Source organism: Drosophila novamexicana, unplaced genomic scaffold (genome assembly GCF_003285875.2).
Source record: "Drosophila novamexicana strain 15010-1031.04,08,12 unplaced genomic scaffold, DnovRS2.1 tig00000434-arrow-pilon, whole genome shotgun sequence".
Taxonomy (NCBI): Eukaryota; Metazoa; Arthropoda; class Insecta; order Diptera; family Drosophilidae; genus Drosophila; species Drosophila novamexicana.
In genome coordinates, this window is record NW_020824802.1 from 2,282,275 (window position 1) to 2,308,502 (window position 26,228).

At 44.9% G+C, this 26,228-nt stretch overlaps 1 protein-coding gene across 1 annotated transcript in view; it reads right to left on the reverse strand.

The window, feature by feature from the left end:
* LOC115760380 (hemicentin-1) overlaps window positions 1-26,228 on the reverse strand; it is a 697,894-nt gene that overhangs the window by 592,918 nt on the left and 78,748 nt on the right. The window contains exon 4 of the mRNA XM_030701676.1: window positions 19,381-19,589. Within this exon, the coding sequence (XP_030557536.1) occupies window positions 19,381-19,589 (209 nt within the window). The remainder of the gene's footprint in view (window positions 1-19,380; window positions 19,590-26,228) is intronic.

Below are 26,228 nucleotides of genomic sequence, written 5' to 3' on the forward strand. Positions count from 1 at the left end.
CACAAATCAGCAGCGATGAGCGCTACAATTGGCAGCACGCCCGTCAACTGCAAGCAAGCAAAACTCCACCCCACACTGAGCCCAGTAAAATGTGGCCTTGGCAGGCCTCGTAGAACGCTTATCGTATGTCGCCATTCAGTTGGCCGTGCAGGCTCAGTTGATATGCCCTGACCAGCACTGATCTGGCTTTGAACTCCGTCTCCCATAAGGAGCGGAGTCAACCCTCGCGTGGTCCTCACTCCATGGAAAGGCAACCACGGGATCGCGAAGGTGACTGCACAATACACACGACAACAACGGCTTCGAGTTGGAACCCAATTAATCACAATGATGAATCAAAACAACAAAAGCACCACCCCAATAGGTGGACAAGAGGAAGAAGGAGTACGCCAGGAGCAGCAACTGCCCAGAGTATAAGAAGGCCTACAAAGCGCTTAAAAATGGTTAAGTTCCTGCAACTTAACCTAAACCACTGCAGAGCAACCAAACACCCAAACATATCGGAGTGTGGCACGAAAGCCTAGACGCTGGAGCAGCACTATGGAGCTGCGGACAGGCACCATACCAGCTCACTCAACGGATGGCTCGCAAAGGGTTTGCTAGGGCAAAATGTGGTCGCATATACGTTTATAGCTGCTACATACCACCAAGCATACCCCTGGCAGAGTATACAGCCATTATTGAAGACATCGCACAGGATGCGCACAGAAAATCTCCAGTGATAATCGCCGGGGACTTCAACGCGTGGGCCACAGAATGGGGCAGCAGCAGAACGACACCACGGGGAACCATTCTGCTGGACATACTTGCCTCGCTGAACTTCTGTCTGCTGAACATCGGCACAAGAAGCACTTACAGCAAAGTGGGTCGATTATAGACCTGACGTTTGCCAGTCCAGACGTTGCCCGAGACGCGAAATGACATGTATCAGATGTATACACCCACAGCGACCACTTTGCGGTGATAACGGACACTTCTAAACCTGGAAGCAGAGGCGCAAGTAGAAGGCTCCAACACACTGGATACAAGATGGACACTATGGACCTGGAAAGACTCCTCCTTATGGTAGAAGGACTTGGCATAAGAAGCGATGCCAACATCTCTGCTGACGCGATAGCGGAGACTATCACCAACGCATGTGACGCTATACTGACAAAAGTTCGCAAGGGTGGAAACACACATAGACCGGTGGAACGAGGACATAGCCAAAGCGCGCAAAGAGTGCTTCGCAGCTAGGCGGAAGAGCCAACAGTCAAGGTCGTCGCCCAATTTTAAGCACCATCTGCAGAGATTCAGCGCCAAGCGGAAATTACTCAAGGAAGCTATCAGACGCAGCAAAGCCCGAGCTTTGCGATGCTGCAAAAGCGGAGCCTGTTGGACTGGCTTACAAGCGAGTCATGGGAAGGCTATGCAGGCAACCAATGCCAACAAACCCGGAACAGCTGAAACAAATAAAAAAATTGCACCGCAACTACCAGCAAATGGAAAAAACGACTGTGCAATGAGGTACTGAGCATTGCTGCGAAGCTAAAGTTCGACAAATCCCCTGGATCAGACGGAATTCCGAACGGGGAAATAAAAGCTGTCATTGCTGCACAGCCCAGAAGCTTCGTGAAGTTATACAATCAATGCATACCGGAATGCACAGTACCACGTAGATGGAAACTCCAGCGACTTGTGCTCATCCCGAAGCCCGGCAAGGAACTGGATAATCCCTCCTCATACCGCCCCCTGTGTATGCTGGACACGATGGGAAAAATATTTGAGCGGATAATATGCAATCGCCTAGAATGCAAGCTTGCTGAAGTGCGCGGGCTGTCTGAACGTCAATTTGGCGTCACGGATGCCATCAGGGCCGTGGCTGAACTAGCAGAAGACGCTATCCAAGGCACAAGATGGACAGGTGGCACCAAACAGTACTGCCTAGTCTGTACGTTGGATGTCAGGACGCGTTCAACTCAGCCAATTGGACAAAAATACTAGAAGCGCTAACGGCCAGACACATCCCGAGCCAATTAATAAGAATAGTGACCAGCTACTTCCAGGACAGAGTGCTATATTACGACACGGAAGACGGCCAACGACAGTACAGGGTAACTGGAGGCGTTACCCAGGGCTCTGTTCTCGGGCCGATGCTGTGCAACGTCATGTACGACGGGGTACTGCGCCTTTGCCTACCAGAGGGCAACACAATCATTGGGTTCGCCGATGACATCGCTGTTGTTACTGTGGCGAAGAGACTCGATGAGGTCACTCTTAGGAGCAGTGCGGCCATCGACAGGATAACTGAGTGGCTATCCCAGAACGGACACACGCTAGCGGAGCAGAAGTCGGAGGCAGTCTTAATAAGCTGCAGAAAGATAGTTGAGACGACATCGTTGCGCGTTGGCAGTGCTATCATTAAGTCCAAGCCCGCCATCAAATACCTGGACGTCATGATAGACCACAGACTGTCGTATAAACAGCACCTGGAGTATATAAGCCACAAAGCGGCCAGTGTTACAACAGCCATTAGCCGAATGTTGGCGAACACCAAAGGACCAAGGCAGAGGAGCAGAAGGCTAATCGCTGGAGTAGTGACGTCCACAATCCTCTAAGGATCCAACATATGGGCCCCCGCAATGGAGGGTGCATCTTATAGCCGAGGATGCATGGCTGCATACCGACGATGTGCATTGCGTGTAGCCACCTGCTTCCGCACTGTATCGGAAGACGCGGCCTTAGTACTGGCAGGCATGATCCCACTCGGCCTGATGGCGGCCGAAAGGCAAAGTGGGGCAACCACCAACAGGCAACTGAGGGACAACACCATCGAACAATGGCAAAGCAAATGGGATGCGAGCTCAAGTGGCAGATGGACCCACAGACTAATCCCAAACCTGAAGCTTTGACTACAGCGGCGACACGGCGATGTAGACCACTACCTGGCACAAATATTTACTGGGCATGGCTGCTTTAAAGCGTACCTGCACAGGTTTAATCATGAGGACGACCCCTTTTGCGAGCACTGTGGGCACGGTGTGATTGAGGACGCGGAGCACTCATTGTTCTACTGCCCACTCTATAGACGCGAGCGAGACAAAGCGACGGCGGGCAGAAATGATTTGTCTCCGGAGAATCTCGTGGCGCGAATGGTGGCCACTGAAAATGGATGCACAGCCGTTGCTACACATACACATACACATACACATACACATACACATACACATACACAGACACATTTCACATACACGTACACATACACATACACATACACATACACATACACATACACATACACATACACATACACATACACATACACATACACATACACATACACATACACATACACATACACATACACATACACATACACATACACATACACATACACATACATACACATACACATACACATACACATACACATACACATACACATACACATACACATACACATACATACGGAGACTGAGACTGTTGTGAAAGACGCGGTGCGGACGCGCATTCTTTTGTGCTCCGGTTTGCGCCCTTTGCTGCAGCTGCTGCAAAGTAAAAGCGTCTCTAAGTGACAGATTATACGACAGAAACAACGTACCTGGAGTTGGCGCTGATCACCAACTGGAGGTGCAGTCGCTGGTGATCCGGACGGACGGGTCTCCTCCGCTGGGTAAGACAACAACAACCCCACTCAATTGTGCCCTGGAGCGCATTGAGTGAAAAGCTTTCCAATCCCGCTGTGAATTGTGAGTCATGCAGACGACGATCAGCTGCTACAAGCTAGCGATGACAAATTGCGTAAGCACAGCTGAGCACCAGTGCTCAAAAATAGCACACAAACGCATATAATAGAGCGACAAATAGATGGCGCCACTGCGAAGCCAGGATGCAAATACCTAACTGCCCACCGCTAGATGGCGCTAGTAGTAAGGCAAACAGAAAGATAATTGCAGAATGCTGAATGTCCAACAGGGCCAACGGGTACACAAGGCCGCGGATCTGGCTAAGCCATCCCCACCGCTCCGGCGGCGTACCCACAAACGGGGCTCTGGCGGCCGAGTCGGGGCGGCATAACTCCCAACAAACGATACGGGGAAACTTGTAGCCAACGTGGGACGCCCTACGGGACAAACTCGCGCCACTTATCTGACGTGCACAGAGGATCCCATAGAATCCATTGAGACCCCAGCCCAGTAAGGTCTCAATTACGGCATACTGGAAGCCACTTACATATCCGACGAAACCGGGCTGACAGGCCGCAGTATTCCAGCACCTTAGTAAACCGAGTGAAATCGAGCGGAAACGGCTGCTGGGCTAATGCTGCGCCTGCCCCCGCCCCGCTAAAACCATGGCAAGGCCTCGAGAAACGCTTGCTGTCCGTTACCATTAAGTTGGCCGTGCAGGATCAGTTGACATTGTCCTGACTAACACCGATCTGGCTCTGAACTCCGGCTCTCATGAGGACCGGAGTCAACCCTCGCGTGGACCTCACTCCCTGGAAAGGCACCCACGGGATCACGAAGGTGACTGCACAGAACGGGCAACAATAACGGCCTCGAGGGGGGGCCCAATTACAAAAAAATGAATACAAAACAACAAGGGGGACACCCCCACCCCGAAACAATAGAGGCAACAACACCAACAACGAGAGAGGCAGAGCCTATCCAGCGCGAAGATGGTCTCGCCTTCGCGAAATCTAGTAGAGTTGCTAGAACTCCACCGCAAGCCGACCAAGCCGATGCACCTCTGCCAACCAAATGCGACGCTATCAACTGCATTGCAGCAGGCGCAAGCACGAATACGCCGAAGAGAGGCAGAAATTCGGGAAGCCCTGAAGACACGCCCCGGAAAACACCGTCTAAGCGGGCAAAGAGCACAAAGGACTCTTGCTCCAGCCAGATGAAGAAACTAGGAACAATCCTGGACGAGATAATCTACCTAGTCAATGAGAAAAAGCCGGTGGTGAGACACATAAACCAGGGAATGAAGGACTCGCTGGCACAAATGAAGAAGATACAAGAGGCAGTGTGCGCCCAAATAGAAGACCAGCTGCGGATAGACACAACCTGCCCCAAATGCAAAAAAGACGCTAAGAAGCAAAGCGACACGGAACCGGTAGCGCAGATCAAGAGCTGCAATAACAAGGAGATGCCTACGAGCGCGCGCACGCCACCGCCGAAGACAGTAAGCCCCACAGTAAACGCAGGCAAACAACGAAGGCAAAGAATACGTAAAGAGCCACCAACTCGTAAGACTGCAGTTACCGAAAACGGTCGCCGTGTGGACAATAACCATGCACGACCGGCGGCGCTTCCCAAGGAGGGAACCACTAAAGAGAGCACGTGGCAGCAAGTCAACCGCCGACGGAAAAAGCCATGTAAAACTTCAAGCAGACCAGATGCCCTGCTAGTCAAGTGCAAGGACACGGCTTCATATGCCGAGGTCCTTAGGGCAGTACAAAAGGACGAATCTCTGCAAAAATACAGAGAAAACGTCACTAAAATACGGCGAACAGCCGCTGGAGAGCTGCTGCTACAGATGGAAAAAGCAGGAGACGATGCGACAGCCAAACTGCTCAAGGCCGTACAAGAGAAGATGGGAGAGCTCGCGGAGGTCAAAGCAATCTCTGAAAAAGCCATGATAGAGGTCAAAGTTATACCCGAGTGGTGCTCAAATACCGATGTTTTGGATGCAGTTTTTGCAAAAATCGACGGGGACATCCCCGTAGAAGCCACCCCCAAGCTGCGAGCAGCATACCGGGGAACCCAGACGGCCAGAGTCCTGCTACCCAAAGAATTAGCCGAACAGCTGCTGTTAATCGGGAAAATAAGAATCGGATGGGCAATCTGCCGCATTCGACTTAAAACGGACCCCAGGAGATGTTTCAAGTGCCTAGAATTCGGGCACATCGCAACCAGATGCAGAAACAGCCAGGACGAAACAGGCAAGTGCTACAACTGCGGTGGAGCAGAGCATGCATCAAAAGCATGCCGAGAGGAACCAGCGTGCATCCTATGTACCCGTAAGGGGCAGAAGAACACGGGGCATAACACCCTTAGCAGGTCATGTCCGTTATTCTTAAAAGCCGCAAATAAAAGGAATTAATAATGAAGCTACTACAGCTTAATTTAAACCACTGCAGAGCAGCGCAGGAGCTACTAACCCAAACAGCCAGAGAGATACGAGCCGACGTGGCACTACTGAGCGAACCATACGCAGCAATGTCTGAAGACAGTTGGGTCCAAAACACCGAACGTGGTGCTGCTGTATGGAGCTGCGGAAACCCACCACTCCTAGTGAGCGACAGGAAGACGGCCCTGGGATTCTCAAGAGCCAAGATCGGCGGCATCTATTGGTATAGCTGCTATATGGCCCCCAGCGTCCAACTCGACGAATTTGCACGAATGCTCGATGAACTAGTGGCGGACGCTCAAACGCACTCCCCACTGGTCATTGCCGGCGATTTCAACGCGTGGGCAGTGGATTGGGGAAGTGCCAGGACGAACCCACGAGGTTGCACGCTGCTAGACGCCTTCGCAGCCCTTAACGTAACACTGCTGAACACCGGGACCGAGCACACCTTCATCAAGGCAGGACGCGGCTCAATTATTGACCTGACGTTTGCCAGCCCCTCAATAGCAAGACGGACCACATGGGAGGTGTCCCAGCTGTATACGCATAGCGACCACCAGGCCATTGTCAGCAATACTGATGGCGGACAACCAAACCCGACGGGCAGAACACACCACATCGCTTGGGACCCTGAGACGCTCAATAAAGAGGCACTCCTAGCGTTCTTTGAACCCACCGCAATCACTGGAAACGCAGAACAGCTCGCTAACTGCCTAACACGGGAGATGCAACGAGTCTGCGATGCAGCGATGGCGAGGAAGAAGAAAGGAGGTAACAAGCACAAGCCAGTCCGATGCTGGAATGGCGAAATAGAGGATGCGCGAAAAAGGTGCCACACAGCAAGACGCATATACCAGCGCGCAGCAAGACGAGCGCGACGGGAAACAGCAAACCTGGCCTTGGAGCATGAAGCCGAAGAAGCTCGCGCAGCCTACCACTCCTGGCGAGCTATGCTCACAAAGGCTATCAAGCGAAGCAAGCGGCAATGCTGGATGCAACTCTGCGACGAAGCCGATACCCAGCCCTTCGGACAAGCCTACAAAACGGTAATGGGCAAACTCGCAAGAGGACCCGTACCGACCTGCCCAGAGCATCTAAAGCAGATAGTGGAGACACTGTTCCCGCGCCAGATAGAGCTACGCCACAACCCTCCAGCCGTAGGCACGTCGGTGGTGCCTCCCATCGACACAGAAGAGATAAGTGCCGCGCTAAAGCGCATTAAATCAAACAAAGCGCCAGGACCCGACGGCATCCCCAATGCAGTGCTGAAGACCATCGCTAGCGCCCACGCAGACACACTCGTAAATGTGTTCAACCGGTGCATTGCAGAAAGAACCTTTCCAACGTGCTGGAAGTTGCAGAGACTGGTCCTTATCCCTAAAGCTGGAAAGGACCCACAGGACCCCTCTGCCTACAGGCCACTCTGCATGCTGGACTCCACGGGCAAGCTCTTCGAGCGCATCATCTGCGATCGTCTGGAAAAGGATATCGCTGATCGCTACGGACTCTCGGACCAGCAGTTCGGTTTCCGAAAACACAGGAGCACTCTCGACGCTATCAAGTTGGTAGCAGACACTGCACGGAAGGCCATAGAAGGCACGCGATGGCGCGGCGGATCCAAGAAGTATTGCCTTGTGACAACGCTAGACGTAAAAAACGCGTTTAACTCGGCAAGCTGGCCAAATATACTCCTGGCACTCTCCAGGCTGCAAATCTCCGAGTACCTTATCAGCCTTGTTGCCGGATACTTCAAGGACCGGGTACTCATATATGACACGACTGCAGGACGACGCAAGTACGCCATTACTGGGGGCGTTCCTCAAGGATCGGTGCTTGGACCCTTGCTTTGGAACGTGATGTATGACGGAGTGCTCCGACTTGCTCTACCACCTGGCTGCAGCATCGTAGGCTTCGCAGACGACATCACAATCGTCACGGTGGCGAAAGAGAAAGCGCAGGTGGAGAGAAAAACCAATGAAGCAGCCCACAAGGTGACTAGGTGGCTTGTAGAAAATGGCCTCAACTTAGCTGCGCAAAAAACAGAGGCAGTTCTCATCAGTAGCCGGAAGCAAGTGGAAACCGCCAACATCACAGTGGACGGAACTGATGTAGTTTCCAAGCCTTCTATAAAATACCTAGGCGTCTTGCTGGATCACAGGCTCAGCTTCAAGGAGCATCTTAAATACGCAGGTGGAAAGGCGAGTAGAGCTATAAATGCACTATCTGGCATAATGGCGAACACTGGAGGCCCTAGACAGCGCAGCAGACGGCTGATCTGCAACGTGGTCCAGTCGATGCTCCTCTACGCGTCATCGATCTGGGGACCAGCAATGAGGATCCCCTCCTACAGCCACAAATGCAGGGCATCGTACAGAAGATGCGCACTCCGAGTCCTCTGCGCCTTTCGGACCGTCTCAGACGACGCAGCTCTAATGCTGGCCGGAATGCCCCCGCTGGATCTACTTTCAACAGAAGACCGCACCGTAGCACGCAGCCGGGAGACAACACTAGCAGAATGGCAAGCACGATGGGTGTCTTCCCCCAATGGCAGCTGGACCAAACGCATAGTCCCGGACCTACGGCCGTGGGTAAGCAGGAAGTGCGGACAAACCGACTTCTACTTGACCCAGCTACTGACAGGACATGGATGCTTGAAATCCTATCTCTTTAGGTTTAGGCATGAGACGGATCCGTTTTGCACACACTGTGCGCGGACCATAGAGGACGCAGAACACGTCTTTTTTGTCTGTCCCAGATTTTCTGCTGAACGGGAAGAGCTAAGCCAAAGAATTGGGAGAAATTTTACAGTCACTGACTTAATAGATATCCTACTTAGCTCGCAAAACAATTGGGTTGCAGTAACCCACATGGCTGCAGAAATCATCAAATCCTTGCGTCGCGCTGAAAGACAGCGCAATTCAAGTTCTAACTCTAGATAAGATCCTAGAAGAGGCTTTCATGCCATCTCCCCCCCGTGAGGTAATACTTAGCGGTCGTTCCGCGAGAGGGAAACGGAGAGTAGGTGGTGGTTTTAGTGGGTGAAAGTCCCACACTTTTCGGCTTTAAATGCTTTCCACCCTATAAAAAAAAAAAAAAAAAAAAAAAAAAAAAAAATACACATACACATACACATACACATACACATAGACATACACATACACATACACATACACATACACATACAAATACACATACACATACACATACACATACACATACACATACACATACACATACACATACACATACCGGCCGTGTGGTAAGCGGCCCATAGAATACTACCACAGCTAGTCATTGCTTGTCGTATGAGGCGACTGAAAATGACACGGGGATGTAAGTGCCCGGAGAGGTGCCTCTTGCAGGCGAAAAGATTCTGAACGCCATTAACCTGGAAATGGCCAGATCGATTCCGTTCCGTGGTAATTAAAGCAACTCGTGACCTCCGGCTGTGGCCAGGTACCCCCTGGGTAGGCGCTGCACACCCGTGACGCGCCTAGTTAACACGAGAAGGCGACTGAGACTGAGACCAGTAATGTCTCAGGCATCTCAGTAAGCGGAGTGAAATCCGGCCGAAATGACTGCTAGGCTAATGCTGTTACCGCCCCCGTCCCGTTAAAACATGGCAAATCTCCAAGCACGCTCCTCGTATCGTCGCCATTTAGTTGGCAGTATAGGTTCAGATGTAATATTCCTGATTAACGCGGATCTGGCTCTGAACACTCGACCCCATGAAGGCGGGTGTCAACCCTCGCATGGCCTCACTGCTTGCAAAGACAACCATGAGATTATAACGCGACTGTACAACGGACAAGGACAACGGCTTAGGAGTTGGGACCCACCAAAATGAGTAATATCCAAACCCCACAAACGAAGGAGAGCTGTGATGCTTTTGCAAAGAGCAGCAGAATGGTGAGATCACCAGTAGATGGAGCAACAGCCGTCCCCGCAGAGACGAACTCAGAGCGGGACCAAACCACGGCAACTCAGAGCAGCTCAGCACTCCGGGAACTCGGGCACGAGATCTCAAAGCTGGTAGACATGCTCGAAGATGGCAAGCGACGCTCCATACACCAGCCCATGCGAGACTCAATAGAGAGCATCAGAGTGCTCTACGAGCTGGCGGCCATCCAGCTACACGACGAAGGAGCCAAGGAGGTAATCAGGACGCACCAGTCGTGTCAAACCTCGCCTCTTTTCAGGACGACGGTAGACGTCAAGCGAAAGCAGGCCACGGTACGGACGCCCCAAACTAAGCGAATCCGAGGGCCAGTCGGTAACCAGGCTACCGTAACAACGGTGCAGGAGACACCGAGCCCCAAAGCGGACGGCGACAAGTGGAAGGAGGTCACCCACAAAAACAGGAAGGAGGTCACCCGGAAAAAGAGCAAGGGATTGCTTAAGGAAAAGACGCGACCGGATGCTATAGTCATCTCGGCAAAAGGTGAAGCGAGCTACTCAGAGATACTGAGAAAAGTTAAAGCCGATGAGAAACTGGGCGAGCTCGGAAAAGCGGTGTCAAAAATAAGGAGGACACAAAGAGGAGAACTGCTACTTCAGTTTAGGAATTCGGGAGAGAATACCACAGCATTTAGGAGCCTGGTGGGCGAAACGCTAGGCGAAAATGCAGAGGTCCGGACGCTGTCAGCTGTTAGACAGCGTTAGTATCGAGTCAAAGGCTTCCATCAAGTATCTGGGGGTCATGTTAGACAACAGGCTTAGCTTTCGTCCTTACGTAGAGTATGTTAGCCAGAAAGCGGCAAAAATGCAGGCGGCCCTTTCAAGGATGCTACCAAACATAGGAGGACCAAGAGCAGGTAGACGCCTACTCCTCGCGAGAGTTGTAGCCTCCGTGCTGCTCTATGCTGCACCGATATGGGCATCAGCAGTCGCAAGCCAGAAAGGCCTCAGAAGGAAAATGTCAGTCCCCTACAGGCTAAGCGCACTCCGCACTATCTCTGGATTCCGGACGGTGTCGGACGAGGCGGCCACAGTATTGGCAGGCATGCTGCCAGTAGATATATTGGCCAAGGAAATGGAGAACATATTCAAAGCACGAATAGCGACAGGCGAAGCTGTCCCAATAGACGTCATCCGACGGTCGGAGAGAGCTAAATCAATGGCAACTTGGCAGGAGAGATGGAACACGGCGAACAAGGGGAGATGGACACACAAACTAATCCCCAATCTGGAGCAATGGATTAGGAGACGGAACGGAGAAATTAACTTTCACCTAACGCAGTTTTTTACTGGACACGGCGGGTACAGGAAGTATCTCCACAGGTTCAGGCATGAAGACACCCCGGAGTGTCCGACATGCCCAAATTTGGACGAAGACCCGGAACACGTGCTGTACCAATGCTCGAGGTATAGAGACGCAGTAGGCTCTGTACCCCCACCTGAGGGACTAGTAACGTTCATGCTGGAAGGAGAGGACAACTGGAGGAATATAAGTCAGCTGATAATAGGCATCCAGAGGGATCTGAGACGATGCGAAAAGGAGCGACGAATAATGGAGACTGCCTAAAATAGGCAACCCATCCCCGCGAAGTAATACTTTGCGGTGATCCCGCGGGGAATGTGGTGTGTGAGTGGGGGGTGAGTTTAGTACGTAGGTGTTGACGGAGTCAGCGAATCGTGCATACGGTTGGCCCGGGCCATCAGTATCTTACGAAGATTTTCACCTCCATACACATACACATACACATACACATACACATACACATACACATACACATACACATACACATACACATACACATACACATACACATACACATACACATACACATTACACATACACATACACATACACATACACATACACATACACATACACATACACATACACATACACATACACATACACATACACATACACATACACATACACATACACATACACATACACATACACATACACATACACATACACATACACATACACATACACATACACATACACATACACATACACATACACATACACATACACATACACATACACATACACATACACATACACATACACATACACATACACATACACATACACATACACATACACATTTCACATACACGTACACATATATGAGTCAGAGATTGCTTAACTAGAGTGTAGCGTTAATGCACGTGCACAGCGAGCTGTTTGATAGGCCTAATACACTAAAAGTTGCGCGGTCGTACTCACTGCGAAGCCCGTGTGAGCGTTTCTGGGCTGGTATCTCCAACTCCACGATCCAGTCGAGGGGAGCGCATGCGTCTCCTTGGTGTGTTTTTTGTGCGCATTTGCGTGTTTTACCACTCAAAACCAGTAGCAGTTCTCGCGAAGCTATTTGTGCTATTGGTTCTATTCATTCTTACAGCTGTTAGTACAGTTGGCTAGTGCAGTTCACAACCAGCTGATCTGCATTATAGAACCAGCTGCCAAACTTCGTAGCGAAGACAATAACCAGGCCATAATTTGTCAAAGATAGTGGTCAGAAAGTACAGCATATTGTCAGGCTTAAGCTGTTCCTGCTAAAAATCCTTCGAAGAAATCGGTACCGGTCCTCACTGCAAGCTCCAGGGCAAAGAGGTATAAAAGGCCGAAGACGAGGAAACGGGGCTCTGGTGACCGAGTTGGAGCGGTATAACTCGCAGCTTTCAAAAGCCTGAGGGAACTTCTTGCCATCGAGGGATCCTGTTGAGCCCTGTTAGTAAGAGCAGTTGACTTGACAGGAGAAAATGGAGGAGGAGCCGCAGGCCTTTGTGTGCCGCGCTGCAGCGATCACCGCTACATCGGGCGGTCACGCCAGTGCAGCAAAGAGTGGCAGAGTCCTCCCCGGCAAAAGCGAGCATTGAGCTGCCAAGAACCCTTCTCATCGCAGAGGACGCAAGTCACATCATCTTCGAGTGTGGACGGCTCTCAGCGAACAGACAGGAGCTGGAGGACAGCATGGGCAAACCTATCACGGTGAACAACATGGTCAGAAACATGCTAGAGACCGCACAAAAGTGGGACGCAGTCATAAGCAGCCATACGCTCTGCACAAAGCATCCAGCACTTGAAGTGAGATTGCAGTGCAAACATCACCTGAACTGGTTGAAGCCCGGAGAGAAAGTCCTGCCGAAAAGCCGACGCCAACAGCTTAGATGTGGATAAGCACGGGATCACAGAAAACAACAGAGGGCCCGGAAATCACAAATGGCAAAAAGTGGGTCCCAAGAGGAATAAAAAGACCATCAAGATACGCAGACCAGATGCCATACTGGTCAAATGTAAGAACCCGGAGGAATACGCCAACGTGCTCAAAACTCTGCAAAACAATAAAGATCTGCAGCAGTAAAGAGAAAGTGTTTGCGTCATCGTGCGCACTGCAGGCAAACCTGAAGACGAATCCACAACAAAGCTACAGAATGCCGTCATGGAAGCCGTGGGAAATTCTGCAGATGTTAAAACGATCTCGGATAGAGTACTCATTGAGATACGTGACATACCCGAGTGGTCCACCAGCGACGACGTGCTTGGAGCGGTCTTCGCAAAAATGAAGGAGGATTTGTCTGCTGAAGCCTTACCCAAGCTAAGGAAAGCATATCGCGGAACGCAGACGGCCACCATGCTTCTACCACAAGACTGCGAACACACCCTTAGCAGGGACTGCCCGTGTTTCATTAAAGCGTCGCAGCCAACAGCCAAAAATCAAATTAATCCACATTAACTTGGACCACTGCAGAGTGGCTCAGGACCTACTGAGCAACACCAGCCCAAGCCCGATGGCATCTGGACCCAGAGCAATGACGGTGGCGCAGGAAAGCAGCAACCGGATACACTAGATCCAAGTGTTGCGGAGTGTATGTGTATAGCTGCTATATTGTTCCCAGTGTAGAAATCAGCGAGCTCGCCAATATACTGGACAGCATCACGGACGATGCAAGAACCCGTTCATCCGTAATCATAGTGTGCGACTTTAATGCGTGGGTAGTTAAATGGGGAAGCAGCAAGACAAGTCAACGTGGGCGTCTTCTGCTAGTCGCGTTTGCAGCCCTCAACGTAAAGCTTTTCAATGTTGGCAACAGGCAAACATTCAACAAAACAGGCAGAGGATCTATTATCGACTTGACCTTTGCTAGCCCATGCCTGGTGAGACGCGCGACCTGGATGGTGTCAGACTTATACTTACACACACAGCGACCACCAGGCGATAATAAACCACTTCGCCGTCCAGCCCAAGGAACAATACTGCCAGCTTAGAACATGGAGCCACGACACGCTCTGCCCAGAAGCGCTGTTGATAAAGGTCGAGAACATGCAACTCCCGGCCAGTGGATATACCAACCACTGTGCAAGCCATATAGCAACGCAGCCATGCTTAAAAAGAGAAGGCGGATAAACGGGCGCAGACCTGTTCACTGCTGGAACCTGGAAATAGAAAGGGCCAGGAGAGAATGCCAGGAAATGCAGGAAGACTACAGAGCGAATAGGGCTGCACTTAAGAAGGCCATAAATCGCAGCAAGGACGCCGCGTGGAAGAGCTTATGCCCTGAAGCCGACGTGCAACTCATTGGAGCAGCCTACAGATTGGTCATGGGAAGAATGTGCAGCTAGGAGCAATCGTCAACACGCTCTTCCCCTCGCAACCAACGCTGCACATAGCCACCACGTACTCTGCAACGTACACGGTAAAATGGACGGACGCGGAGGAGGTGCTACAGGCCCTGGCTCGGATACAACCAAATAAGGCACCAGAACCAGACGGGGTTCCAACAAAAGCGCTGAAGCGTGGCGTGCGTGGTTGGCAAACTGATCGAGACGATAATTTGTAACAGACTGCACGACGAATTGGAAGAACGGCAAGGGCTGTCTGAGCATCAGCTTGGATTCCGGATAGAACGTAGCACTAATTAACTCAGCTAGCTGCATGAGAATTATACCCGCACTTCAGGGACTCCAGATATCGGATTACCTAATAAGCCTGATTACGGACTACTTCTCCAACCGTGTACTTCTCTATGACACCTCTGCATGACAGCAGCAGCACACGATAACTGGCGGCGTTCCACAACCTACATTGTGGAATGCGATGTACGACGCGGTTCTCCGCTTCGACAACCCTGCGGGCAATCGCATTATTTTCTTTGCGGTTGGCATAGCGGTGGTTACGGTCAGCAAGGAACTGCCTGCGGTCGAGGAGAAAAGGAACACCGCTATCCGCCAGGTGGTGAACTGGCTCGCGACCAATGACTTAACACTGGCTGCCTATTAGACGGACGCAGTACTGGTCAGCAGCCGTAAGGTAGTGGAGACTGCCACAATATGCGTCGACAACTGTCCCATACAATTAAAGCTTGACTACCGGCTTACTTTTAAGCACCATCTGGAATTCATCAGAGGAAAGGCGTCGAAAGCCGGGAGTGCAGTAGCCAGGAAGTTGGAAAATGCGGACCCGTGCCAGAAAAGCAGGTGTCTGATCACCTGTGTGGTCAGGTCGATACTGTATGCTGCTTCCTTCTGGGCGCCGTCCCTGAGAATACCCGCCTATGGCCGAAGCAATACAAATACACAAGAAATAAACATAGATGAACAGACAATAAAACTAATTAGCAGCTTCGACAGCAGCAACAACAGCACTTACTAAAAAGATATTGAACGCGATCGCACAACAGCTAAAATAAATTTGTTCTGGTAACAGGGCCGCGAGTTTCATCGGAACAGGTGGATTTACTTTCATTTATAATTTTTAATGCAGTCATTGGCAATAAGTACGTTCGGATGACGGGGGCGTGATCGCAAACAGTGGAATTACTTTTTCTTATATTTTCAAGTTAGCAGTCTGTAAAAATGTCATACGCAACGTTATCGGAAATAAACTCGATCTGCGCAGGCACTAGGAGCTCCTACATTTAAAATTTCAACTCTCTAGCTCGCATAGGTTCTAAGATCCTTGCGTTTATACATACGGACGGACATGGATAGATCGACTCGGCTATTGATGCTGATCAAGAATTTAAATACTTTATGCGTTCGGAGATGGTGCCTTCTGCCTGTTCCATACATTTACATTTGCACAAAAATATTCTACCCTTGTTACTCATTTTTAATGGGTTCAGGGTATAAAAAGCGTTACCAGCCCGTCACAATCAATCACAATCCCTTCAATACAGGGTACCATTTCTGCCCCAAAAAACTAACTTCGTCTTCTTATCAAGTCTCTTAACAATCTTTTCATGGCCAGCACTTCCTTCGATTCGGATATAATCGTATTTTCAGAAACATGGATAAATGCAACCATATCTGATTTTGAGGTTTTTTCGAACAATTTTATTTGTTAATTGACGTTAAAGCCAGTCTCCAAACAGAACTTTTCTGTTTCAGTACGCCTACTGACGCTGAGATTGTCTCAGTTAAGGTACTTTTCCTATACGGAATATCTATATTACATGCACTTATGTTCCTCCGTCTTCTGATATTCAAGTTAATATGAAACATATTACTTGCATTAAAGAAGTTTCTTCACGTGCGTGATAATGACATATTTATGGTGTTGGGTGATTTTAACTTGCCGAACATCTCTTGGTCATTATCCACTGCCGAAAATTATCTAGTGCCCTACGCACAGCATGATCTAGTAGATTGCATGCTGGATCTTTCGTTCTTTCAAATAAATTCAAATTTATAATCATTTGAATAGAACACTTGACCTTGTATTTATTTACGACTACCTTATTTCTAGTGTGTCTAGGTCCTCTCCTTTATCTCTTCCTGAGGATGTATATCATTCTACTTTAGAGGTTGCAATGTTCAATTGTAATCCTCTTATTTCGTGCTCTTCAAAAAAGTCTCGTGTTGCTTTCGCAAAGGAAATTATTCATTGCTGAATCATCTTATTTATGCAACCGACTGGTCTTTCTTATAGACAGTTTTACAATTTTCCAAAATTGAAGCGTAAATCTTCTTTTTCTCTCGGGATGGATAAAGCTAGCAATGACTCTGATTCTGCTTACCTCTTTGCTAATTTTTTCCAGTATGTCCTTATACTAATTTTTACCCTTATACTATTTCTTCCTATAGTTCTATACCTCCTCACATTATTTCACACTCCTCTCTCCTTTAAGCTATAAACTCTTTAAAATCTTCTTACTCTCCTGGGGCTGACAATATTCCTAGCTGTCTACTCAAGGAGTGCAGTTCCTCCCTTCTTTATCCATTGCTTAAGCTTTTTAATCTATCCCTTGAAACTTCTGTTTTTCCATCTCTTTGGAAAGAATCTTATATTTACTCTCCACAAGAAAGGTGCAAAGTCTGATATGCAAAATTATCCCCTATTCCTAAATTATTTGAAAAAATATCACTTTGAATTTGCAGCATTTCTGCAAATCAGAAAATCGGTCAACTACGAGCAATCTGATTGTTTTTACTTCTTTGGTAAATGATGCTTTTCTTTCTAAAATGCAAATTGATGTCATTTACAATGAAAGCGTGCAGTAAAGCGTTTAACTCTGTGCACCATGACATTTTACTTTTTAAACTTGATCGAATAGGTATCCCTCAGTCTCTTTTGCTTCGGATTAATTCTTATTTAAAAGGTAGGACCCAAAGATAAATTCTGAGGCTGAGTTCCTCTAAACAGGTTCACGTTACTTCTGGTGTTCCTTAAGGTAATCTCATCTTCGACCTTTACTCTTTACTCTTTTTATAAATGATCTCGATCGATGTGAAACTTCTTAAATAATTTAGCAAATTAAGATTATTTTTAATTTTACTTAAGAACTCGTTTTTCTATACTAACACCCTTCTTCTTAGCTGTAGGCTCTAATAGCGTCATTTACAAAATTAGCCGTGAAAAGGGCCACAGCTGGCCGGACTGGCAAATAAAACAACTCCATCGGTCGGTTGTGCTATTAGAAAATTGTGTACTCTAACTAGCATTTAATTTTCATTATGTATGTATAATCTACTGCATACTGAGGAATACACTCGTTTTGTCGACCGTTATAAATAAATAAATAAATGTTGGTGCACAGATTTTGACATAGGATTTAATGTTGACATCATTTGGAATTTCTACCACTTCCTACCAGTACAGAGGCCGCCGAGTTGTGCAAGTTTACTTGCCAGACCCACATGGCGGACGTGCCTAAAACGAAGGCCATATCTCTGAATCCTTGGTCGATCTCGAAATAAGTGATTCTTATAATCCTACCTGAACTCTTCTGAGCATAAGTGTAATTTGGTATCATTATTTATTGGCCATGCGATGTGGCTACGATAGCTTGTAGGCAACTTATAATATTCAAAATTATGAGATTGAACAAAATACTTTTACATACACGTATTTGTGTTTTAATTAATTAAAATTTTTTTATTTATTTCCCAAAGTTTCCAAGCTTTAAGACAAAAAGTGGCTGGGATTAAGCCAAAACTTTGGCTATCTTAGCAAAAGCACCTAAAAATCTTAGTCAATTTATAGCTGTTTTGAGGAATGTTTGCTAATAAAGTTTTGATCTCAGGTTTATTTAATTTTTTTTATTAAAGTATAAGACTTAAAGCTTGAAACATAAGATTAATTTTGTATGAACATTTATAGAATAGTTTGTGGGCTTTTAAGATGTATACCGAAACGATTACACGCGAATGAAAAATGTTCAGTTATATCATGACATGTTTTAAGTGTAATGGCCTCTGTTCACTGGCTAAAGAAATGTCACATTTTCAAATTTCACTTATTGGTGCCCCACTGGTTGTCGGTAACATGTGAGTGGAAAAAGTACCGCTTCTTTAAATAAACAGCTGGTCGACTTTAATTTACATAAGCGCCGCAAAGTTTTTCTTCCAAAACTCAAAAAATGCGATCTCGAAGTAAGGGCTCCATTTTACATACTCTTTTCAATATTTCGCCATGTTTAAGTGCTAAAAACTATGGAATTAGTACAATTTTAAATTTTTTTTTTAAAGTTGCCGCATGTCTTCGTTGATATATCAGATGTTTATGGGTATGATACTTTCACATTTTTCACAACATCAATAGAAATCTCGATTAATCACTGCAAAAAACCCGAAATGTTCGGGGCAAATTTACACATTTTACAAATATGCGACATTTTTGAAAAATGTGTGAAATGTGTTTTCTTACGGGAAAACGCACAGGCCGCATTTTACACATTTTGCAAAAATATGACATTTTCAAAAATGTGTAAGAAATGTGTTCAGTGGACAGAGGCTATAAAAGAATAATATTACATTTGAAAGTTTAAGAACTTTGTTTCAGAAGAAAATATTGTTACACTTACTAATCACATTAAGCATTATGCGGGTGTTATACGTTTGTGCCCTTAAGAAATCCACTCGACACCTATAAATTCCAGAGTCATTAGCATGGACGCTTTCAATGGAAAGTTTTCCAGGCTCATTTTCGAAAGAAAAAAACGCTCTTTCCCCAAAGATCACATCGTCGGACCATCGTCTTGGAGCTTTTGACAGTCCAGCACGCATATCCACACTATTTAAAATAAGAAGAAAAAATTATATTCTCTGAATTACTAAGCAAGTAATATGTTCAAGTCGGGAGCTCCCGACTAGGGGGTTCCCTGAACCCTCTTATGCCAACACCAAATGCAGCTCACGCTACGCGCTCTATTGCTGCAGTAGTAATAACTAGTAAGAGGTTCTAGTCGGGAGCTCCCGACTAGGGTATACCCTGAACCCTCTTCTTCCAATATCAAATGCATATATATATTCTATTTTAGAAGCTATATGTGAAGTTTGGTGACTCTAGCTCTTATTATTTACCAAAATTGCCCAAAAAACAGGATATCGATATCGATTTTTATCAATTGCTTGGAAACGGAGCAAGTTATCGGTTATCGGAAACAAACTCGCGGGAACTTGGAGCATCTACATCTAAAATTTCAGCTCTAGCTCTTATAGGTTCTGAGATCCTTGCGTTCATACATACGGACGGACGGACAGACAGACAGACGGGCATGGCTAGATTGACTCGGCTATTGATGCTGATCAAGAATATATATACTTTATGGGGTCGGAGATGCTTCCTTCTGCCTGTTACATACATTTGGATTTTGCACAAATACAATATACCCTTGTACCCATTTTTAATGGGTTCAGGGTATAACAAGAAAGAAAGGCAGACCAAACCTTTTCACAATGCTTTTAGTGCTTTGCCCGTATCTAAGATGCACAGGGAAAATAGTTAATGCCGAGATTGGTCAAGATATCTTGATACTAAAAAAAGGTTTTTAATCAAAAACCTAGTTTCCGACCGATCGTTCCTATGGCGGATATATGATATAGAAGTCCGACGTAAATAAGATTTTACAAAAATGCCGTGATTAATGAAAAAAAATATCTTGAATGACAAAAAGTTTTCAATACAACAACTTAATTTTCGTTCCTATGGCAGCTATATGATATAGTGGTCCGATCTTAATAGGATTTTGCATATATATGAGGAGCAAAGTAAAACTAATAAATGCCGAGTTTGGTCAAGATAACTTGCTAAACAAAATTGTTTTTTATAAAACAAATTAATTTTCCAAAGATCGTTCCTATGGTAGATATATGATATAGTAGTCCGATGTAAATAAAATTTTGCATAAATTAATGGAGCATGGTGAAATCTTTAAATGTCGTGTTTAATCAATATATCTTGAATGGCAAAAAAGTTTTGCATACAACAACTTAATTTTCGACCGATCGTTCCTATGGCAGCTATATGATATAGTGGTCCGATGTTGATAGGATTTTGCATTAATATGGCAGCTATATGATATAGTGGTCCGATCTTAATAGGATTTTGCATATATATGAGGAGCATAGTAAACCTACTAAATTCCGAGTTTGGTCAAGATATCATGATAAAAAAAAATGTTTTTCATACAACTTAATTTTCGACCGATCGTTCCTATGGCAGCTATATGATATAGTGATCCGATTCGCCCCACACATCTGTTCATTGCAACTTTGGAAGAAACAGTTGGATATTCGATTTGTGCAATTGTCAGTTGGGGATAAAGCATATTACCTTTGTATCTAGCCCAAAATTGCTATCAACCCTTAAAAAAAAGAGAAACTTTGTAGCGTTCTAAATACGCATTTTACTCTGCCGAAGTTAAACTTTAGAGTGAGAAGCTCACATGAAGCAAGCGTAGCGAAAAGCACTTATCAAGGAGTCTTAAGTTGCGACTAAGGCCACTTTGGGCAACGAAGCTCCCAAGCAGCGCTTGTTCTTGTTCTGATCGTTCTTATGAGAGTGGGTCAAACCACTAATAAATTCAATGAAGCCCAACGGTGACATTCGGGTTTGTGCTGACTATAAACTTACAATTAATAAATTTTTGATTAGTATAGACGAGATTTATAATATATATGTGTAATGGAGTGCATACATATGTGTCTTGTAAGTAAGAACGCCTGTAGGGTGGAAATGCTTATGTATGTATTTGTTTGTGAAGATGACTTAACGGTTACAGAGCCGAACACAAAATCATACTTAAACAATCTTTAAACAGTTTGGAGGGATTTAGAATCAGTAACTTAAGCAGTAAGTTTAGAGTCAAATTGATATTGAAAATCAAGCAAAAATATGCATTAATGATTTCAAGAAATCTATCTAGGGTGGATGTTAAGAACTGTCAGTACGAAGAACTGGAAAGAGTACAGAAACAGCAAGCAGTGTACTGCTTGTTGAACGCCAACAATAATTTTCTTTAAGCGCAGTGTGAAAACGAAGGTTGTTTTCTTCGATAGCACCAAAAGGAAGGGAAAAGATAATGGAAGCGCGAGAGCAGAGAGAGAGAGAGAGAGAGAGAGAGAGAGAGAGAGAGAGAGAGAGAGAGAGAGAGATGCGGTATTGGATGGCACAGCTAACGAAACTTCAAGAATTTCTGCATACATGTACACATACACATTCATGCGTCCATCTATACTCTTTAAATAATTTGGCATATATGGGTTTCCACTAAAAATTAACTCATACGGACAATAATCATGTGCCATTGATGGCACATTGCAGCTTTTGCTACGGTATTATCAGATTCATACTGGAAAGCAACAAAATATTTTGCTAAATCACATATCAATGTGATTGCATATACGTTACCACTTTCAGATTTTGGTAGCGGACTTATAGTATCCACTATCACTCTGTCGAACGCACTTATAGGGGTTTCTGTAATTTTCTGAGGTGTTTTTGTATGTGCTCTTGTTTTTGACTTTTGGCATTTAGGACATCTACGTATGTACTCTTTTATTTGGAGCGTCATATTTTTCCAATAGTAGTGGTTTTTGATTTTCGCTAGCGTTTTAGTCATGCCTGTATTACCTCCTTCAATTGGATATACCCATTAAAAATGGGTATAATATTATATTGTATTGTGCAAAATCCAAATGTATGTAACAGGCAGAAGGAAGCATCTCCGACCCCATAAAGTATATATATTCTTGATCAGCACCAATAGCCGAGTCGATCTAGCCATGTCCGCCTGTCTGTCCGTCCGTATGTATGAATGCAAGGATCTCAGAACCTATAAGAGCTAGAAACTTGAAATTTTAGATGTAGATGTAGTTCCCGCGCAGATCGAGTTTGTTTCCGATAATCGATAACTTACTCCATTTCCAATCAATCGATAAAAATCGATATCGATATTTTGTTTTTTGGGCAATTTTGGTAAATAATAAGAGCTAGATTCTCCAAACTTAACATATAGCTTCTAAAGTAGAATATATATATGCATTTGATGTTGGAAGAAGATGTTTCAGGGTATCTTCTAGTCGGGAGCTCCCGACTAGAACCTCTTACTTGCTTTTTTGTGTGTCTGTTATGAATTAAAGAGGTTTTATATCATTTTCTTTAACATTTGTGTTCATTGACAAATTTTTATTTTTAATATATTTGAATTTACGTTTTGTATAATTTTAAATTTTCTTAGAAGAAAAAAAAAATTGTTTTTTCTTGTGTTTTTTGATCAGACGCCTTTTTTTCTTCATGAAACGTTTAATTGAGTATATTTCTTTAGCCTATCCTTATGTACTTTTTGTTTCTTATCTTTACTATCTTTAATAAAAATGTTGTCATTATCTTCTATTTTTTCTACTATATTTGGTCCTAAATATACTGGGTCTATTTTGTGCCCTGTTTCATTTCTTCTAAGTACTTTATCTCCTACTTTTATTTGAACATTTTTTGGTTTTTTCATCATATGCTAATTTCCTATAATCCTTTGCTTTTTCTAACATAATTCTAGCCCTTTTGTATGCTATTTCTAATCGAAACTTTATTTCCTTAGAGTAGTCATCTAGATTATAAATAGGATCTATGTAATTAGTTTTATTTTAATCTATGAACTGTTTTGGTAGTCTGCCAAATACTAGTTCGTATGGACAATACTCATGCGTTGCTGATGGTGTCGTGTTGAAGCAATATGTGAAATATTGAGTCCAGACATCCAATCAGTTTTGTCTGCAGAGATGTATGAACGAATGAATTCATTAAATATTCGATGACTTCGTTCTATTGTCCCTAATGTTTGATGATGATATGCAGGTGAGGTGAGATTCTTGGTCTTCATATACTTGCATAAATCAGTTAATATCTGGTTTTTATACTCTGTTCCCATGTCCGAGATGAAGGATTTCATTGGACCAAACTTGAGTCTGAAATTTTCGAATATAGCTTTTGCGATATTATTTGCGCTTTTGCTTTTTATTGGAATGGCTACTAAATATTTTGTAAGGTCACATATTAATGTGACTATGTATTCATTGCTATTTTCCGATTTAAGTAGCGGACCAAATGTATCCACTATCACTATATCGAAAGCATTCACAGGTGTTTCTGTGAGAGTCAAAGGAGTTTTTGTGTGTGTCTTTGTTTTAGACATTTGGCATTTTTGACATCTAAGTACGTATTCTTTTTATATGACGTGTTATATTTTTCTAGTAGTAGTGTCTTTTTACTTTCGCTAGCGTTCTTGTTATGCCACTATGACGTCTTTGAATTGGGTCTTCATGGTATGTAGACAGTATTTGTTGTATCTCTTTTTCATCGTTTATTTGGGTCACCGGCTGGAGTAGCGCTACTTTTAAAGATTTTAATATTTTATTTCCCATATTTTTAAAAGGATCTATTGAAACTGATTCAAAGATCTTTTCGCTCGGTGCCACTTTGAGGTGGCTGATTTTTATAAAACCGGCTTCTGTTTCAAGCCTTTGGAAGAACTGACCTAAGTTTAAATAAACATTTAGATTCTGTTATGCGCAAGGTCACTACTTTTCGTACTTCATCATTTGTAATGACTTCATGTACGTTGGGTGTTCACACAAGAAGTGTATCTAGCCTCTGACTCCGGAACCAGAACAAACAAAAACATATTCACCACTTACACTTAAAATACAGTCGACAAATAACCTAAAGATCGGACAAACGTGTTTTTCTTACACCGACGAGAAAAAAAATTGTGCAGAGCATAAACGCTTCCCCAAGAATTCAGCAATTCATCAGAAGATTACCTGGAAGCCGTGCGGACGCCCTACCACAACATTTGGTCCTCCGAGCCGGATATTTTTTACAATTTTTGGCTATCTATATCCAGTATCGTACCCAGCAAGTATCGGTGGATCTGCAATATAAGTTTCCAGGAACCGCTACAAATCAATTTGCCCATTGCCAAAATTCCGGCAACTCCAATTTATATGTCTAAACATATTTTTTCGCTTCACATTCTCCGTGGTTAAAGCGAGGGGCAGTTTCATTCAAACACCAAAAACAACCTCAAATAAAATATTGTTCGCGTCCATAAGGGCATCTAAAAAGTGACAGATATTAAAAGAAGTAAAACAGAAAGTATCTCCAAAAAAAAAATTCGCCATATTGGTGTCCGTATATATGTATATATGAACCCAAAAAAAAATTTACCCGATCGCCATACTGATGTAAGCAAGTACATCCAGACATAGCTGCATACATAGGCTTTTGCTCCGTTGAACAATAAGTGTATGCACTTCTCCATTCCATACTTCACCAAATAAGCACATACCTAAAAAAATAACAAAAAAAAAAAAAAAAACAAGTAAGAGGTTCTAGTCGGGAGCTCCCGACTAGGGGATACCCTGAACCCTCTTATTCCAACACCAAATAAATTAATAAAAATAAGTTCCCTTGGCTCGAACTCGAAACCGACCGCATTACTTGCTGTCGACTCTACTCAAGAGCCACACCAGCAAAAAAAAAAAATTACTTTCCCCGGTAGGGCTCGAACTCGCGACAGACCGCACCACTTGCTATGCCTCTACTCAGCAGCGACACCAGCAATTAAGTACTTATGAAAAAAAGAGGAACTAAAATAACATTACACAAAAATATATGCAATTACCATGCTATTAGAATGCGAAGCAGACGCGCATGAATGTGTGTGTGTACATGCATACAGAAATTCTTAAAGCTGCTGCCCCATTCAATTGCGCAGTTGCATATAACTTTGGTTTTTCTTAACCGATCTTTATGAAATTTTCTACAGTATATCTTATATTACTATAGAATATTTGTGTATTCTAAAAAGTCAATTGCATTTAAATTGTGGCTTAAATTGGTTGGCAATAAAAATTGGGTTATTAACTTGATTTATAGCTCTGGGATGATGGCGGGGAGGTGGCGGAAGGTATGAAATGAAAGATAATTGAAATATCTATAATATTCTAGAAGCAACATATCATGTTTGGTGGCTCTAGCTCTTATTATTTACCCAATTTGCTAAAAAAAAAAAACAGGATGTTGATATCGATTGCTTGGAAACGGAGTAAGTTATCGATTATCGGAAACAAACTCGATCTGCGCGGGAACCAAGAGCATCTACATCTAAAATTTCTCTAGCTCTTATAGGTTCTGAGATCCTTGCGATCATACATACGGACGGACGAACGGACAGACAGACGGACATGGCTAGATCGACTCGGCTATTGATGCTGATCAAGAATATATATACTTTATGGGGTCGGAGATGCTTCCTTCTGCCTGTTACATACATTTGGCTTTCGCACAAATACAATATACCCTTATACCCATTTTTAATGGGTTCAGGGTATACAAAATAAAAATAGCACAATTACTTAATTAAAACCGAAA